We start from the raw sequence: 19367 nt of genomic DNA, 5'->3' as shown, positions 1-19367 counted from the left end.
ACTTCCAAAAGAAGTGGTGCTGGCTCCTACCCTGGGGGTCTTTAAAAAAAGGCTGGATGAACTTCTGGCTGGGGTCGCTTGACCTCAGTACTCTTTCCTGCCATGGCAGGGGGTCGGACTAGATGATCTCAGGTCCCTTCCGACCCTACCAGCTATGAAACTATGTTCCCGCTTCTGCCGTGCCCCCCCCAGCCACCGGGGGCATGCATCATTCAGGGGGAAAAAACTTCTTTCAAGTTTTTATCAGTGAGTTATGAGATGGCAGTTTTTAAAATCGTGACACTTATGACTAGAAAAACTAGTTTAGGTAACACTTGTTTCTAGTATTTGGCCTCTCCTCCATGTTCTGACAGTAAGTTGGACTCAAGGTGCTAAGACAGTCTCACTACACAGGGATAGAAAAATCTTTCCAATAAAATATTTGAAAGCTCTTTAAAACTCCTTGCTGCAGAGTATATAGCACACCCAGAGTATAATACCATTAGTTTCAAATAACTTGCTTAAAGCCACTTGTGGTTTTGACTTTTACAGGTAATTCAGTTATCCTAAATTTGTGCTGATAAAACCTCTATAGCATACTGTCATATTCTTTGTAGGTTGTGTGTACATGTATGTAATAGAGATTCCCAGGTTTTTTGGCAGTACCATAATAAAAATAAATGATACCACTTAAGGTATTTTCATTATATTTTAAAACTTTGCACTCTGATAGTCACACTAAAAAGCCTGAAAAATGTGACACATTTACTTTGTGATCTTTTAGACGATCTTGATGATTACTTTTATCAGAAATGAATTAACTTTCACATATAAAAATCTGCTTCTCATCAATCTGTAGCATGCACTACAGCCTTTAGGAATTTAGAAAAAATTCTAAATAATCATAGTATTAATATTTGATCTTTCAGTTATGGATGTTCTAGTTTGTCTCTGTGTTAGTAATGAATAGCTGCATGAAAAAAGTCCCATGGCATCTTTTCCTCCAAATGCAGTAAGGTGGAAAACTAGATTCTATTCCAGGCTCTGTCTTTGACCTTCTTTGTAATCTTGGACTAATCTCTTCATCTTTCTGTGCTTGTTTTTTCATCTATAAAATAAAATAATGCCTTTACAAAGCAAGAGATGCAAGATAATAATGCACTTTTGCTATTGGTAATGCTACTCTTGCAAAATGAACCCAATTGCTGCAGCCTGGTTGGTACAATATTTTCCACAAATATGAAAGACATGTTCAAAACAGCTTTTATACTCCGTTGTCTTTTGTATCTTTTTGTAAAGGAGTGAATGTATTCATGCCAGTCCATAAAAATTAAATATTGACTTAGTATTTTTTAAAACAAAGCATCTAGAAGTTGCTTGTGTTTGCTCCTTTTAGGTCTGCAGGAAACTCGGAAGACTTTTTTCAGATGCGTTTAATGCAAAATATCTGGTATTCTTTCAAAGTAAAAACAGGCAAGAAAAAGAACAGCTCTTCAGTACATCTCCTGCAGTTGTTTTCTTTTAGCTTTAGTCTGGGCTTTGATATCTCTTGTAGTCAAGATTGAAAGAACAGCCCAGTTAGTGGCCATGTGATTCAGGAGACCCAGGTCAGCCCTGCTATTGTAGGTGGGGCACTTACCTCTGTGTTTCATGTCTTTCTTATGCAATAGTATAAGGATAAATAGAATAAAACTTGTGAGGCATTCAGGTAGTCCTGTGATAGCGACTTTTAAGTACCTTGAATTTGTCTCAGTCTTGGAACAGATGCACCTTAATATCCACTATGGAAGTTTAAAACTAAACTTACATCATCAGCATATATACCACTGAGGATGAGATAAAGGAAAAGTTGGCATTATATTTGCCAGTAGAACCTATATAAACCTATACAATGATTTCCTGGAGGAAAAATATTTCAGTATTATTGTCTCTCTCCTGACCTAAGCAATTCTTTAAGGTATTATAAGACTTCATTGCTTAGCAGAAATATATCTTTACATTACTAGAAGCCAATAGTATTTGGGGTGGTATGGGGAACTGATACTATGTGCAGTCTACAGCTCAATTTAGTTTCACTCTTCTGTCAACACATTTAAATTCTTAATATGTATAGCAGAATTTACTTCTGTGTTGACTGTTTTCTCCACTGCTTCAGCACTGCTCAGTGATTGAGAAGATAGGAGTAGAATTCAAGAGGATCTAGAAAAATTGGAGAATTGGGGTAGAGACAACAGGCTTATGTTCACTACAAACAAATGTAAGGTGCCTATACCTATGGAAGAATAATCAAATACATGAATGCAGAATGGGAGATAACTACCTGAACACCAGCATTGCTAAGAAGGATTTGGGGGTTTTGGTAACGAGGCATTGGTGTGATCAGCTGCAAAAAAGCATAATTGTTGGGCTGTATCAATAAGTGTTAGGTGTAAGACACAGGAGGTAATAGTATCACTGTACTTAGTACTGCTTAGGCCTCAGCTGGAGCATTGTGTGCAGTGCTGGGCTCCACATCTTGAGGCTATGGAGAAGTTGGAGAGGATCCCAAGGCAGGCCACAAAAAGGATGAAGCGTTAGAAGGCAAGTTGTATGAGGAAAGGTTGAGAGAACTAGCTTTGTTTAGCTTAGAGAAAAGGCGATTAAGTGGGGCACGATAGCAGTTTTCCAATATTTGTAAGGCTGTCGTGAAGAAGAGGACAGAAAATGAAGTAATGGCTTCAAATTGTAGCAAAGCAGCTTAGATCTCAGGATAAGCTAGTTTATTGTTTAGAACTATAAGGCAGTGGCATAGACTGCTCCGGAAAGTTGTCGAATCTCCTTCATTGGAGCCTTTCAAGAGGAGGCTGGGCAAGTGTTTGACAGGGATAATTTAATAGTAGCATTTTTAAATTAAGGGTTGGACCAGATGACCCTTGAGATGTTTTGCAGCCCTATGATTCTATAGATGTAATGTAGAGCATTACAGAGTTTGAACCTATGTCTTGATCTGCTGTATTTGTTACAATGCTTTCTCTCTCCTCTGACACTGACATGCTTTTTGTGTGCAATTTTTGGGAAAGGAGTAGTATTTATGAATTTAACATTAACATTACTTTTGTAATGAATGCAAATCCTACTGGTAGCCTATTATTGTCAAACATCTTAGATAGAAAATCCCATTCAGGGTTTATTTTTTTACTTGAAGATTTACCACTGAGCAGATTTACCTGAGTATTTGAGGGGCAAATCAAACTATAAAATGTAATAATTAAAAATGCAATGAAATGGATATTACCATTTTTTCCTATCATTGCTTATGTCCATCTTTTTTGTGAATGTAATTTTTTTTTTATCTGTCAGTTACTTTTACATATACCTATTGAATCTTTGCTTTTTCTGTCATATACCTAACACAGTAACACTTCATGTTACCACTCTCTAAGTTAATACAAACATATGCTGTTGATAAGAAAATATCTGAGAAACATTTCATACAATCCATAAACCTATCAGGTTGATTTTTAATTGCCATGGTAATACCGACGTCTTCAATTTTAAATAGTAGAATTTATATTTATGGAATGTTGTACTCGATGTATTTTGAGAAACTTCCATAAAGAACATGTTGGTATTTTAGCATGAGAGTGACATTATAATACATTTCATCACATTTAAATTTATTTTACATTTAGTATCAGTTGTTTAATACACATTACTTTAAAAAGAGTATTCTTTTTGTTCTCAGGCAAATATTGACTTAAGTCAAATCATTAATATTGCACTGACAAGATGCAATTACATTTATTTCCTTATTATTAGCTGAAGTCTCACTATGACCACTGACACTTAAAATGTGTAGACACTAATACATACATACATATACGTAAGGTTTACAAACAGTATCTGTCCACTGAAATAAGTAATACCACTAAAAGTATAAAATGTAGTTACATAAAATCTACAATCTTTATTTTTTTATTTTGTTTCTTTAATTACCTTTTTAGATGTCTAAGATAACTCTGTTTTAGACATTGAGATTGTATACAGATGTGTGGGGAGGTTAGAGGGAGGTTAGATTGCATTAAAAATGGCCACCTGATCTAACTTAGTTCACTTGGGTCCGGACTTTACATTTAGATCCCTAGTTAGGTGGATCTAAGTGCAAACTGTACAGACGTTCAGGAAGGTTAGATAGGTTTAAAAATGGCCAACCCAATCTACGTTAGCCCTACCTCCAAGGTAATCTAATTTAGATTGGGTTGGCCATTTTTAGACTGATCTAACTGTCCTGAACTTCTGTACAGTTCCCAGCTCAGCCGCAGGGATGGGAAAGCCCAGCCACTGGCCTTTGAACCCCAGGGTTGTGCTTTTTCTACCTGCTCCCTGACACCAGGCTATTTTTATCCCCCTGCCACTCCCCAGCATGCCAAACCTCTCATTCTTCAAGCTGCTCCTAGTACACATTTTATCAGTGTTTGCTGGTGGTGGGAGCTGAGGAAGTAAGTTGGGGTGGGTTTGATAGTGGGGTAGGTTTTTCAGGGGGTGTTGTTTGTCTGGGAGGATAAAAGTAACCCCTGGTCCAGAGGGGAGAGAACCCTCATACCTCCAATTCCCCTGTAGACCCTGAGTGTATTTCTAACTCCACCAAACCCTCCTGGACCCCAGCAATGACCTTACCTGCCCCCCAAATCCCCCAATCCCTCCCTTATCCCCTTGATCCCTCCTGTTCCCCCCTCCCCCAATTCCCCTAACTCCTCTCCATTAGCCCTACCCATCCCAATTTAGGTGACTTTTTTTAACTCAATCTAACCTTCCCCTAACCTCCCTTTAATGTTTGTATTCAGCCTGAGTTATCTTTGGTTTCTACTCCTCTGATATTGCCAGACTAGTTTTAGGGGGTTCAGTTGACTTAACTTTCCTTTACAGCAGTGAAAACAATAAATTTATGTATTATGCTGGTTAGGCTAGTTTAAAACATCAGCTCCATATAAACTGAAAAAAGCATTTGTCCAATTTTTTTAACCTTCTTCCCACAAATATATATTTTAATTTTGGAATTCTAGTTTGTAAAACTGAAAATTTGTAAATTTTATATAATTTTAGTATATAAAAATAATGTGCAGGATTTCAGTTATTATATGATTTATATCAAAATGCTTCTCTGATCTAGTAATTTAAGATGGGCTGTATCTGTATAGTTCTTGCTTTCTATAGGCTCTCTAGTCTGCATTTTCATTATTTCCTTGCTGTCAAATTGTGTTTTTATTTCCTGCATAGATCTGATTTGAGGATATGTTAATGTGGTAGGTATTGTGAGCCTCTTACAGCCAGGGGAGACTAAACTAAAATACTGTTTATGTAATCCAGTCATGTATATAAAGCCTATTCATTTTCAGGGGACCTTGTTAAGCCCGAAATCATTTTGAGTTGCTTAGGATGAAATTTAACTTAGGGTCACTTCTAATTTTGGCGTTTGGCCGCCATCTTTAAAATAGTGACCATGACTAACAAGATAGATAAATAAATACTTGGTACCTATGAGGCTGATTTTGATTTTCTAAACTACTTTATATAGATATTGCAATAACCTACAAGTTTCCTTTGTCTTCTGATGAGTTAGGGACCATTGTTTGGCAGCTCTAAGACTTTAAATGCAAAACCCATCAATATGGACCACTTCTTTGGTAACACAATAAGAGTACTTGTTTCAAGTGGAAAGTTTTAACATTTTTTTCTTTGAAGTCATAGATTCATAGATGTAGGGTCAGAAGGGACCTTGCAGATCTTCTAGTCCGACCCCTGCTTTGGGCAGGAGAGAAAACTGGGCTCAGTGATCCCAGCTAGGTAATCATCGAGCCTCCTCTTCAAGACCCCCAAGGTAGGAGCCAGCACTCCTTCCCTTGGAAGTTGGTTCCAGATCCTAGCTGCCCTGACTGTGAAGTAATGCCTTCTAATGTCTTGTCTGAACCTACTCTCTAACAACTTATGGCTGTTATTCCTTGTTACTCCAGGAGGCGCTCGGGGGAACAAGGTGTCTCCCATTCCCTGCTGGTCCCCACTAGTAAGTTTATAGATGGCCACCAGGTCCCCTCTCAGCCTTCTCTTGTGAAGGCTGAACAGGTTCAGGTCCCATAGCCGATCCTCATAGGGTCTGCCTTGGTGTCCCCGAGTCATGTGAGTGGCCTTCCTTTGGACCCTCTCAGTGCTGTCCACATCCCTCCTGAAGTGCGGCACCCAGAACTGGACACAGTACTCTGGCTGCAGCCTGACCAGTGTCGCATAGAGGGGGAGGATCACCTCCTTGGCCCTGCTTGTGATGCATCTGTGAATGCATTATAAGGTGCAGTTAGCCCTACTGACCACGTCCTCACATTGGCGGCCCATGTTCATCTTGGAATCGATAATGACTCCAAGATCTGTTTCTGACACTGTGCTTTTGAGAAGAGAGTTCCCCAGCCTATAGTTATGCTGCCGGTTCCTACTGCCCAAGTGCAGCACCCTGCACTTGTCAGTACTGAATCTCATTCTATTCTCATTTGCCCACCCCTGTAACCTGTCCAGGTCCATCTATATCCTGTCCCTCCCTTCTAGCATGCCCACTTCACCCCAAATCTTGGTGTTGTCTGCGAATTTAAACAGGGTGCTTTTCACCCCCTCGTCCAAGTCACTAATAAAGAATTTGAACAGTGCAGGCCCAAGAACTGAGCCCTGGGGGACTCCACTGCTCACATCATTCCAGGTCGAATATGACCTGTCCGCTACCACTCTCTGAGTGCGGCCCCTCAGCCAATTTGCTATCCATCTGACTGTGTAGGCATCAATGCCACACTCGCCTAGCTTTTTAATAAGAATGGGGTGGGAGACAGTGTCAAAGGCCTTCCTGAAGTCCAGAAAGACTACATCTACCATGACATCTGCATCCAATGATTTTGTGACCTGATTGTAGAAGGCAGTCGGGTTGGTCTGACAGGACCTGCCCCTAATGAAACCATGCTGGTTACCCCTGAGCATCAGCCCCGCTGCTGGCCCTTCACAGTTGTGCTCCTTGATAATCTTCTCAAAGAGCTTCCCCAGGATCAAAGTAAGACTAACGGGCCTATAGTTGCCCGAGTCCTCCCTCCTCCCTTTTTTGAAGATGGGGACCACATTGGCCCTCTTCCAGTTGTCCAGCACCTGGCCAGAGCACCACGAGTGCTCGTAAAGCCATGCCAGGAGCCCTGCGATAACCCCTGCCAATTCCCTCAACACCCTAGGGTGGAGAGCATCTAGACCTGCTGATGTTACATTTAGTATTATTAACAACAAAGGTACAAATGATTATGGAACACATTTAAGTGAAATAAAACACTTCAACTCAAATTTGAAATCAAGTCTGTGAGATGGTGTACACTGGATATTCTTAATCTAGGTATTCTTCTGTATCACTGTCTTCTTCAGATGGCTCTAGAATAGTAGCTTTAATTGGCTCATCTGGATGTCCATTTTCATTGTTTAGAGGCAATTTCACTCTATCTGGCAGTCCACTTTTAGTATGTCACAGGTTCCAATACATCCAGCACTGATGTGCATCCAGTATTTGTTGGATCGAGAGTTTTTCCATTCATAGACTCGCAAGTGTGCTTGGAGGTAGTGCTTTTTGAAGGAGTCATGATCTGGGGGAAGTCTTGCAGAATCCTAGTGTGCCATTTGCCGCCATTTATGTGCATAAGCAGCAGATAAACTATCACTCACGGGATCATTGTAAAGTATTCTGTAAGTGTATAAATCCAGTTTCTTGAACAGATCTTCAGTGAGCTCCTCTAATAATGGTTAGATTAAAATCAAATATTCAGAAGACAAGGAAATATTGTGGATACAGGTACAATATAAAAGCTTGAAGGGTGGAGAGGAGACAGACTAGCTGAAACCAATAAGAAGCAGGAGTAAAGTGGTGAATAAGAGAAGACAACAGACTAAAAATGGTTCCCTGCCTCTAGGGAAGCTAGTTTAAGTTAGATCTCATGTCAGGCTAGGATTCAGAAAGGAACCCTTTTATGTTGTACAGTTAGGTCTTTAGATGGGTGTAACGATCTTCATTGATGTCTGAATCTGTTATGTGGACTGTTGACAGTCCAATTATTTCGCTCTTTGAGACATCCTAAATTAAATATTTAATGTATAATTGCCTGCCGACTCTTTCCTGATCTCATACAACTCTTGGTTCCATGAAACAGCTGTAACATGACAGTCATGATGCTAGTTTCCTCTGTTTAAAAATGGCAGATTCTCTGATAAATGAGCAACTTCTATGATTAAAACCCCCCCAAATCTATGTTTTTCCCTTTTTTAAAATAAAATGCCACTATATATATAGGTACACTTGAACACAATATTTTATTGATATATTTACAATTTTAAAGCAATTTGGGATCCTACCAGTGCTTCAATCACTATAATAAAATACTTTCTAAATAGCTATAAATTTTGACATTTGCTTTTATCATGGAAAATCAGACCTCCTCCCCCTGCTTCCTTCACTCACCGGGACATGCATCTAGTTGTGACTGTCTGTCCCTCCTGATATGCTGCTGCCCTACCCATGCCATTGCCCCTCACTCCTGACCCCTCCAGCCCTGCTGATGCCCCGTACTCCCCACCCACAGCCCCCTGAGCCCTGCTGGTGCCCTTCTCTTCCCACCTGAAGCCCCCTGCCCCCCCAGTCCTGCCAGAGGGAGCCCCCAACTGCCAGGGCTATGGGGCCAGGGACACAGGAGCATATTGGGGTGGGGGGCAGGTGCGGACTGCCTACTGCAGGCTCAGGCTTCCTGCTCTGCTGCCTCTTCCTGAGGCCTTTGCTGCCCAGCAGGTAGGACCTGGCATGGCAGGGCAGAGTGGGAGGGAGAAGCTAGTTTCTGCTGCTGTGAGCCTTGTCCCACCGTGGCAAGGGGCCCCCTGCCCACCCGGCAGCCACAAGGGGAACAACTGTGCTGCCACCCCTGCTGCTGCTGCTGCTGCAGGGGCTGCCTTGCCAGGGCACCTCAGGACTCATGGGGGTGGCACTGAGCTTCCCTGCCCTGCTCTGCCCTGCTGTGATGAGTCCTGTCTGCTGGACTGTGGAGGCCCTGGGGAGTGGGCAGAGCAGAGAACCCAAGCTCGCAGTGGGCAGCCTGCACCTGTGCACAAATCTGGGAGGCATGTGCCCCTTCTGTGTCCCCCCCAGGAGTGCATGCAGTGACAGGGAGTCAGCCCCCCTGCCCTCCAGATGAGCCGCCCACAGCTCCGTCCCAGTCCCTGCCCGGGCCCTGCAGCCGCGCAATCTGGTCCTGGGCCCCAAGCACCACAGGGGCTAGGCAGCAACCCCAGCACACAGTGCCCCCTGCTAATCGCCCACCTCCCACTCCTGCTCCCCCAGCCCCTTGCAGGCTGGAACTCTGCCCACCTGCAAGGGGAAACCCATAATTTCCCGTGTTTTTCTCTTTTAAAGAAAAAAAGTTTAGAAAAAGTCCCATTTTTTCCTGAAGGGGAGATTTATAAAAGGTCTAACTTTTATGACTGCAGAAGAGTATTACTAGATTTGCCTTGGTAGTAGTTACATTGTTAAAGTGTATCTCAGGGCTGACACAAGGTGACAGTATCTGTGAGGAAATTGTTTAAGAAACTAGACTAGGAATCTTCTGCTGTTACTGACAATGTACAATGATGAGATTGTGGTAGTCCTTCAGGACGTTCAAACTAAACATCATTATGTTTTCAGAAGGCAACCAAAATGTGACTTTGTGAAGGGAATTAGCTAATTAGTATGTGTAGAATATTCTGTAATCATGAGAGAGGATTTATCCAACTATATTTTTGGATAACTTTTCTGTCTTCCTCTTCATTAACTCTCTTGTGCAGAAGGGTACATCACTTGAATGTCAAGAAATATTTCCAGGTAGTAGAGAAACAAGGGTGCAAAGGCAGAACTGTTAATGTCTTCCTGCAGATTCAGAGGCATGAATTCAAAGCTTGTTCTGGACTCATGTCAAAGGGAAACATTTGAAGGTGGTGGAAGGAAAGGGACAGGAGGAGGAGCATCTTGCTGTTTATAGCTAACAAAGTTGACAAACTAATGATATTGTGACCCATCCGTAATTCAAACCTGTTGCCTTCAACTGCTGCATCTCATTTCAAATCATAGATGAAAATGGATGATTCAGTCAAGTGCCTGTTGAACTTTGCTATTCTTTTGGTTTATATTTTTTTTAATTTGAAGATGTCCAAAGTAACTTTTCAGGTTTTGGTACTCCGAGTAGTTACACTGAGGAAGTCAGTTATAGGCAGAAAAAAGTTCTACCTATTCTAGGCTTTTTGTAGCATCCATATCCATGGTATCTAAGCAAAATATTGAACAGATGGACATGAAGAGAGTTCTAGGAATTTAAAGAAAACCTACAATTGAAGTGTAAGGAATAACTTAAGAGTTCTCTCCTCCCCTTCCGTCTCCCTTTTGTTTATTACAGCGGACAATAAGCCTAATTTTCCTTTGGTGATTTTTAGTATTCTTGGTTTGGGACCATAAAATATGCTTTTTCTTTGGGACATTTTTAAGAAAGAGAAGAAGGATGATCCAAGGAACTACAGACGATTCAGTCTACCATCAGTTCTTGTAAAGGTTCTGGAGCAGGTCCTCAAGAAATCCATTTCTAAGTATTTGGAGGAGAAGAAGGTGATTAGGAACAGTCAGCATGGATTCACCAAGGGCAAGTCATGCCTGACCAACCTGATTACCTTCTATGATGAGATCATTGGCTCTGTGGATTCAGGGAGATGAGTGGATGTCATATACCTTGTCTTCAGCAAGGCTTTTGGTATGGTCTCCTACAGCATTCTTGCAGGCAGACTGAGGAAGTATAAGTTGGATGAATGGACTGTAAGATGGATAGAAAACTGGCTGGATTGTCAGATTCAAATGGTTAGAATCAATGGATCTATGTCTGGTTGACAGCCGGTATCACATGGAGTGCCCCAGGGGTCTGTCCTAGGGCTGGTTTTGTTCAATATCTTCATCAACACCCTGGAAGATGCGATAGAATTTGCATCAAGTTTGCAGATGACACCACGCTTGGGGAAGTAGTAGATATGGTGGAGGGTAGGGCGGATTCAGAGAGACCTTGACAGATTGGAGGATTAGACCAAAAAAAATGTCATGAGATTCAATAAGGGCAAGTCAAGGTGAGGGTGATCCCCTGCCCTCCATTGATGCTGACTTCGTGAAGGAACATCTTGAGAAGCTGGATACCTTCAAGTCAGCCGGCCTGACAATCTTCACCCCAGGGTACTCGAGGAGCTGGTGAGCATCATAGCCCAGCCTCTAGCACGGATCTTTGAAAACTCTTGGCGCTCTGGTGTAGTGCCCGAAGACTGGAAGAAGGCCAATGTGGTGCCTATCTTCAAGAAAGGGAGGAAAGTGGATCCGGCTAACTATAGGCCCATCAGCCTGACTTCTATCCCGGGGAAGATCTTAGAAAAGTTTATTAAAGAGGCCATCCTTAATGGACTGGCCGATGCCAACATCTTAAGGGATAGCCAGCGCGGGTTTGTTGCGGGTAGGTCTTGCTTGACCAATCTCATTTCCTTCTATGACCAGGTGACTTATCACCTGGACAAGGGAGAAGAGATTGATGTCATATATCTTGACTTCAAAAAAGCCTTCGATCTGGTGTCCCATGATTGCCTCTTGGAGAAACTGGCCAGTTGTCACCTTGGGTCCTCCACGATCCACTGGCTGGACAGTTGGCTCCGTGGTCGGACCCAGAGGGTAGTAATTGATGGAAGTCACTCATCATGGTGTCTGGTGACCAGTGGGGTCCCCCAAGGCTCTGTCCTTGGACCCATACTGTTCAACATCTTCATTAATGATGTGGACACTGGAGTCAGAAGCGGACTGGCCGGAACTGAGGCTGAGGGAACTGGGTTTATTTATTTTGGAGAAGAGAAGACTGAGGGGGGATTTAATAGCAGCCTTCAGCCACCTGCATGGTGATTCCAAAGAGGACAGAGCTAGACTGTTCTCAGTGGTGGCAGGAGCAATGGTGTCAAGTTGGAGCAAGAGAAGTTTAGGTTAGATATCGGGGAAGCTTTTCTTGAGGAGGGTAGTGAAGTACCAGAACCAGTTACTGGGAGAGGTTGTAGAATTTCCATTCTTGGAGGTTTTTAAGATCTGGGTAGACAACACCTTGGGTGGGATGATCTAGTTGGGGATGGTCCTGCTTTGCACAGGGGTTGGACTAGATAATCTCCTTAGGTCCCTTTCAACCCTAATTTGCTATGATTCTATGACACAAAATAGGGTAAAAACCCTTTCAGGAAGTCAACTTGCTAAATAACGTTAGAACCCTTTCTCTTCCTGATTCTACTGAATTGAAACTCGTAACAAATGACTCATGTATTAGTCTCCCTTGGTGCAGTCAGGTTTTTTTTTTAAACCCACTTAGTTTAATTAAGATTATAACTTTTTAGATGGACTGTTATTTGTGTTTCCCACATCTCATCGTCTAGATGTGGGGAGCAGTTTAATTTGGTTACACTGGTCTGATGGTTTACTTCTGCACTGGATATAATTTTTGGCTGACCTGCTCATTTTTTTTTAAATGTTAAGGTTGGTTAACGACATTTTGTTAATTAGTGTTTGAACAGTGCTTTAAAATTTTTTAAAAAATCATTAAGTATACTATTTAAAATAGTAAATAAGACAGTGTAGTAGAGATGCTGTCATGTTTTAGTATGGAACCTTATTTTTAATTTGCTTTCATTTCCACTACCTTTTGTAGTCTGGTATCAGATTAGCTCTGTATTCACTTTCTCGAGCCCTGCAGATTACTTGAAAAAATATAATGAGGCATTAAACTTAGTAAGTCTCACCATAGTCCCTGCCTATTTCCTTTATTAGATCAGAGGGTATTTTCATGGTGTACCATGAAATCCTTTTGGAATAAAAGGAAAAAATGACCAAGTGTATTTGACATCCAAATTGTTAAAACAAATCCAGTTGTTATAGTCAGGATCCTATTAGTTTCAGAAGAAAATTGTGATTCTTCATTGTTTATAGTTCACAAGTGTCCAGCTGCCTGGTTTCTTTGCATTCTGTAATTAGCAATTTAGATATTTTCTGCTTTTATAATATACTTGCTTAAACTCATCCTAATTTTCCTTTGGTGTGTTCATTTATGAGCTCAGACTCTTGCTGAAACTGCAGAATTCCATTAAATATCACACTGTATGCAGTTACTATTCGAATGTTTTCTCCAGAGTCTATCAGGTATGATAATGCGTTAATTGCTTTTACTTATCATCAAATCTGTATCATTTTTCTTGGTCTGGTCCAGGGGAGGGAAGGGAGGGTCTCCAAAGTTTAATTGTTAAGACTCTAGTGGATAGTTGGAAATTCAGGGTGGTGGAGCTAGCATTGAAGAAAAGAAAAAACATTTCAGTGTTCTACTGTGCCTTCATTAAAATAAATACCTAAAGAAAGGTAGTAGTTAAGGTGTAACACTGAAAGCCTGGTGATCTGAGTAATATTCTAGCTGTCACATTGATGGTCTGTCTGGAAGAACTATATGTCTGGAAGGGAAGGTCCTACAATATGAAAAGTCCTTTAAAATATTAATGATTCTATCCTGCCTAGTCCCTTGTCTCCTGGGAAAGGGAGACAAAGAGGGAATCAGTAAATATTTCGAAAGGGTAAAAATTGCATTTTTATGCTAGCAGTATTGAAAAAACACCTGTCTTGTTTTCTGGATTGTTAAGGGCCAATAGTTGTCTTCCTTATCTCTTTGCTATATTTATATTGTGCTCTAGTTTGTACTGAGGACAGTGTGGATAGTTGGATAGTCCCCATTCCAGTCTTTACACACTGCATACTACTTGTTTTAGATTCTAAACATCCCCCCTTGGGATTTTCTTTCTTCTGTTCTTCAAATGGTAGATGTGAGCATTTGCCTAAGCTTCCTTTTCAGGTGACTATTTTAAATTACTGTCTTGAAAAGCCTTCTGTATTGATCATTTGGATCTCTAGCTTCTGTCTCCTGTACTGGAGCTATTGACATTCGCCTGGTCTGGCTGCCAGGATACATGAGCAGAGTAGCTTTAAATCTCCTGGTAGGATTCTAGAATCTGGTGGCCTGTCACAGTAGTCTCTTTGCGCTTGTCCTTCCTGCACTTATTGTTCCTGCTATACTCATGGTGCTGGGGAGAGAAATCAAGGCAAGTTAATTCTTAACTCTAATACTTGTAATTAAAATCAGTATGCTAAAAATAATTGATGGCGTGAGATATCTGCCCTCGCCTGGCATTTATTTTGCTACCCAGCAATAGAAATCATCTTTCAGGCTTGTGAAGCCATTTCACTTCTGAAATTATTGCTCCTATTGTTATCCAATCTCAGTGTTTGTTTGCTTTGAGTTCCTGTATATTGCCTGTGTTAATTTTTACCTATGGTAGCTGTTGATAAAGTTTTCAGTCTTTGTTTAAATCAGTGATGATGCAAGAGACTTGTGAAAGTTTACTTGCCTTTGAACGGAATGCATGTGAGTATTTCAGAATCTGTATAGTTTTACAGTTTTCCAACAATATGCCTCTACCATTTTGGGAGGCTTGCCTCTAACATTGAGTAGGTGGTTCAAGTTTTTATTCCTGTTAAACCTTGATCTATTTTCTGAAACTGCCACCATATTGTCAGTTTTGGTTGTTGTAGGTGTAAGTGTATATTTCATCTGTGCTTGCTGTCCACTGGCAGCTGGATTGAGATTTATAAACAAAATTAACAGCTGTCAGATGAAGGCATTTGTATCTTGGCGTAGATTTGAACAAGTGAGCTAGAGTTAAAAAGCTATAAATTTATCTTAGCCCTGTCTATTGATAACTTGATACCAGTTTCCTAATTCACCTAGCTCTTAGCTTTGTATTTCATAATTTGTTTTATTCCTGTTTCTGTGAACTTTAATTCTATCTACAGAAACAAAAGTAGTCTGTGTAATAGCTTTCAATTAGAACTGTGTAATTTAATCTTGTCCCTGCAGTGAGTTATTGTTTTAGATTTTAATTCAAATAAATGTTTTTAAGGTTTCTTGGGTGTAGGTTGTAGCTGTGTTGGTCTAAGGACTATTTGAGTTGGTCTAATAAAAGATATCAGATTTACCCAAAGAATCTTGTCTGTTTAAGGTTTTTCTTAAATATGTAGAATAATAGAAAAGTAGAATTGGAAGCCTACTCAGAAGGTCATCTAGTCCAGTCTGATGCTCAAGGCAGAATCATCCCTGTTTAAACCACCCTAGACAAATGTGTAACCGGCACATAAACATTTCCAAGAATGGAGATACCTCAGTCTCTCTGAGTAGCCTATTCTAATGCTTATCAAAATGACTTCCAGTTAGGTAAGAATTCAATGTTGAGCGTACTTGGCTTTTACAGGGTAAGTTCTATAAACCTTAAGTTTATGGAAGATTTCACTTTGGTCAGATAATTCTGGTTTTCCAGTGCCTGTAAAGGGTATTTAGTTGTTCTTCAGAGGGTGAAGGTACAGGGGGTGAGGCAAAGTATGGGGGAGGGAGCCATGGAGTGGGGAAGTGACCCGTGAGGGGGAGCAAATGGCATGGGGGTAAGGTACAGGAGGGAAGGGTCTGGGGTCAGGCTGCCACTTGCCTCCCCACCACTTGCCCCCCAACTGTTGCTTTCCCTGCCACAGGAATGGGCAGAGGGAAGACAAATGTAAGATGGCCCTCCAATAATTAGATGATTTACTTGGAAAATTATAAGAAATTTATAATTTTCCATGTATTGAATCTGATTTTGGGGGGATCATCTTCAATTCAAATTTATCTAGGATTTAGGTAGCTATGGAATTTGACCAAGCTTTGGTTGAACATCTGGGCTCTTTTCATTTATTGCTTCACACTAATGCTTTAACATGCTTATCACAACATAAGAAATACACATAACATTTGAATTATATGATTCAATAAAAATCAGGAAACCCAAGCAAACAAAGAATTATGGAAGCAACATAATAGCATAAAGCAGGGAGGACTCATTTCTTGGCAGATGCTTGAAAACAATGTTCATATTGTTCTCTGTTGTAAGAAGGTTTGGTAATTCTTCAGCTCAATGGAATAGTCACATATGTTTCAAATAGTTGTTCTAGCTTCACGTGATGTCTTTTGTATTTTTGCACTAACACTGAAGAAGCCTTAAAACTCGTAGGTGAGCAGCTAAGAGTTCCTCTGGTATGAGGAAATCCTGAGTGTTGTAAGGTTGAGTCTACTGGTGTTACATCTTCCCTGTCAATCACCCATAATGTGCTGGGAGTATAACCTAGAATATTCAACAGTGCCCCTAGCATAGTAGCTTCTGGAGGAACTTTCTCTTGAAGGTGTTGCACTTTTTAACAACCAGTAGTTCTCCTTTATCACACACAGACTATCCTTCTAGAGTCAGCCAAGTTTTCTCCTCATCTTCCACATTTTTTTGTGTTTGCCCTTTGATCGCTTTTTTCCCACTCCCATTTTTTGTCAGTTGTAGGCAATAATTAAAGAGAACAGTGCTGAACTTGCTTTCATGTGGCCTGTGACCCTTGTGTGCGCAGTCTTTTGGCTTTGTTGCTTTACTGCCCAAATAGAAATTTATTTCCAGCTTTTGTTTCAGGCAGGCAGAATCCAGATTCAGTCTTTCTTATTGAAAAAGTAAGCTCTTTGCTTCTTTTGTTTTTTGCAAAATGCAATGGAAAATGAGTGCATGGGAGATAGGGAATCAGATAATATTTTTTCCCCTTGGAAAATTTTGTTTCCTTTGTGCCCTTTTCTGGTCATGACAAAAGCAGTGAAACCAACTTTTGACATGGAAAAACAATTTTTCCTAAAAAAACCCAAACAAAATAATAATAATTTTCAAGTCCTAAGAATCTTCTTCCCTTTTAATTAATGTAGGTCTGTGGAACTGTAATAAAATGCAGCAAGAACAGAGTTAAAATTTTTAGAGCTCATTTTTGTTTTGCAGATGTGTATGTGGGGCGGGGGGAGGGTGCTGAGAAGTGGGGAGGAGTACATGGGGGAATATGTGGAAAAAGTCAAATATGTAACTAGTAAATGAAGTAAGGTTTTAAAGAGTTTTGAATTCCCTAATTTAGCTCCAACCATTTAGCAATAGAGGTGCTTTCTTAACATACTGTTCAGGAACTGTTGGACTATGTAGAGTAAAAATATGATTAGTATTCAAGGGAACCTAAAAGGAAAGTAAAGACCAGTACTTTTATGACCCAGTTTTACCTGCAATAGCTGCTTACCTAGTCTATAAAATTATACTTTTAAAATTATACTTTTAATTATACTTTTAAAATTATACTTTTAATTATACTTTTAAAATTATACTTTTAAAACAAGAATTCATATATGATACAAAAGGCACATTGGAAAATAGGAAGAAATAGACTGGTTCCATGAATAACAGAAGATTAATGCATCATTTTAAGAAATAAATTATATATGAATGGCAAAATCCTAGACTTTTGGTTTAAATCACATGTGTACATGCAAACAGATGTATACAGAGCTTTTGTTTACAGGAGAAAAAAGGTTTATATGCAGGTAAGTTAATTCTTAAGGTGATGCAAAATATTTTTACTTAATGTTGTAAATATATTGTCAACTAAATAGAATTGGTTATATAAAAGAGGTAGTACATACTGCCATCAGAACTAATATGTGGTTAATTCATGTAAATTATTGGAATTTGCACTGTAAGTTATTTGAAAAACATTGAGGCATCCATTTAAGTTTCTATGGAAACTGCACTAAAACCTGTTAAAGATCCTGTGGGATATTACCGACTTTCAGACTTTCAGCCATCACTCTGCAGGAAATCCTGTGCTTTGACAGCTTCCCCTTTATATACTGGGCATTTAACTAATTTTTACAGTTTATGGCTTAATGACTTAAAAGCTTTTCATTTTTTAAAATGAATCAGATTATGTGTATGTAAATAGGTGCATGTTTGTGTGTGTGTGTGTGTAGTAAGAGACTATCTTTTATCATCTATTTTATTCAGGGGTTTGCTACCCCAATTTCACTTAGCAAGGGGTGGGAACAGACATATAAAACAGTACTATAGAGTAGCTGATGTATGCTAACTCTTACATCTTCTTTCTAAGCTGTTGTAATTTATTCATTTGTTCACACCCAAAGTAAAGAATATGAGAATGTTCTAAATTCTTCCATCCATTTGTACATATATTTTTCTTGTCTTTCTGCAGCTTAGTGAAAAAACTGATAGAGAGTACTACACTCTGGATGACATGTTTGTTTCCAAAGCAGCTAAGGGAGAGCGTAGTGGGGAAGAGGAGGCAAGACAAAGAAGAAAAGCAATCTATGAACATCAGCAGCTTGCTGCATGTATGGAGAAGTGCCCATATTGCTTTGACAGCACAGAACTTCCTAAGCATCTTATTGTTGCAATTGGTAGCAAGGTAAGAAAAAAGAAATTTCCCATGAAAAAGAGAAAAATAAAGGAAGGCAAGTTAGTGCTAAAATTCCTGAGATTAAAAAGAAAATTGCTTTTTTGGCATGATTTATTGACTTGCATATTATTTCCCTGGCCCTTTCAGTTAAACAGGAGAAAACTTCCTCTAAGGGAAGATGAAAAGATATGAATCTGTTCCTGAATGATTAAATTAATCTTCAGTACTAGAAATGTGTAGATGACCTTGGAGACTCTGGAGCAACATCAAGGACAGAGGACTGATGATGACGTGGGTGAACACACAGATTACAGAGGGTAGATGAATGGGCAGAAAACCAAATTGGGTTCAGTTTGACTATGTAAGAATTAAAAAGATGGTCCTGAATAGAAAGCAGTTAGAACTTGTTAAGCAGCATCATGTAGTCTCACAAGATGAAACATGGCTGAGTGGAGAGCATTCAGAAAACTGAAAAGTTCTCATGAATGATAAGAGCTAGCTGTATTTAAAAAAAAAAAAAAAAAAAAAAAGATTTGGAGCTAATTTGATGAGAGAGATTATGAGGAGAAACTTTTGCCCAAGTGGAGATTCACATTAAAGGAGGATTGGTGGCATTATCACTAGATCTCATTCCTTGGCACTTTTGCTGAGGATGAGAACAACTTAATTTGCAATAGCAGTTCTAGAGGGGCTTCATAGGCAGAGGTTGCCAGTGAGCTCAATCTAGATGTCTTTTTGGTGTACTACAGCATTGTAACTAAGAGTGCACTGATAGAGATGTTGGGGGCTGATACTGAGAGTTGATATTTAAGGAGGCATATCAGTCAATACTGATCAGATTTCCGATACAGCTGCCTCCAGTTGGTAAGTCTGGTGTGGTGGAAGGGGAGGTAAGTGGCATGTGGGGGGCAGATCAATCCCCCCCCTGCAGTGAGGGAGGGGGGCA

The 19367-nt window shown here is 40.1% G+C and overlaps 1 protein-coding gene across 1 annotated transcript in view; it reads left to right on the top strand.

The window, feature by feature from the left end:
* The window catches only part of CWF19L2 (CWF19 like 2, cell cycle control (S. pombe)), a 156753-nt gene that overhangs the window by 93811 nt on the left and 43575 nt on the right, over window positions 1-19367 (top strand). Inside the window, exon 13 of the mRNA XM_025198254.1 lies at window positions 18218-18430. Coding sequence (XP_025054039.1) covers window positions 18218-18430 — 213 coding nt within the window. The remainder of the gene's footprint in view (window positions 1-18217; window positions 18431-19367) is intronic.

The sequence above is a fragment of the Alligator sinensis genome, unplaced genomic scaffold, assembly GCF_000455745.1.
Source record: "Alligator sinensis unplaced genomic scaffold, ASM45574v1 scaffold802_1, whole genome shotgun sequence".
Lineage (NCBI taxonomy): Eukaryota > Metazoa > Chordata > Crocodylia > Alligatoridae > Alligator > Alligator sinensis.
The sequence above is the reverse complement of the archived record's forward strand: the minus strand, read 5'-3'. Positions and strand labels throughout refer to the sequence as shown.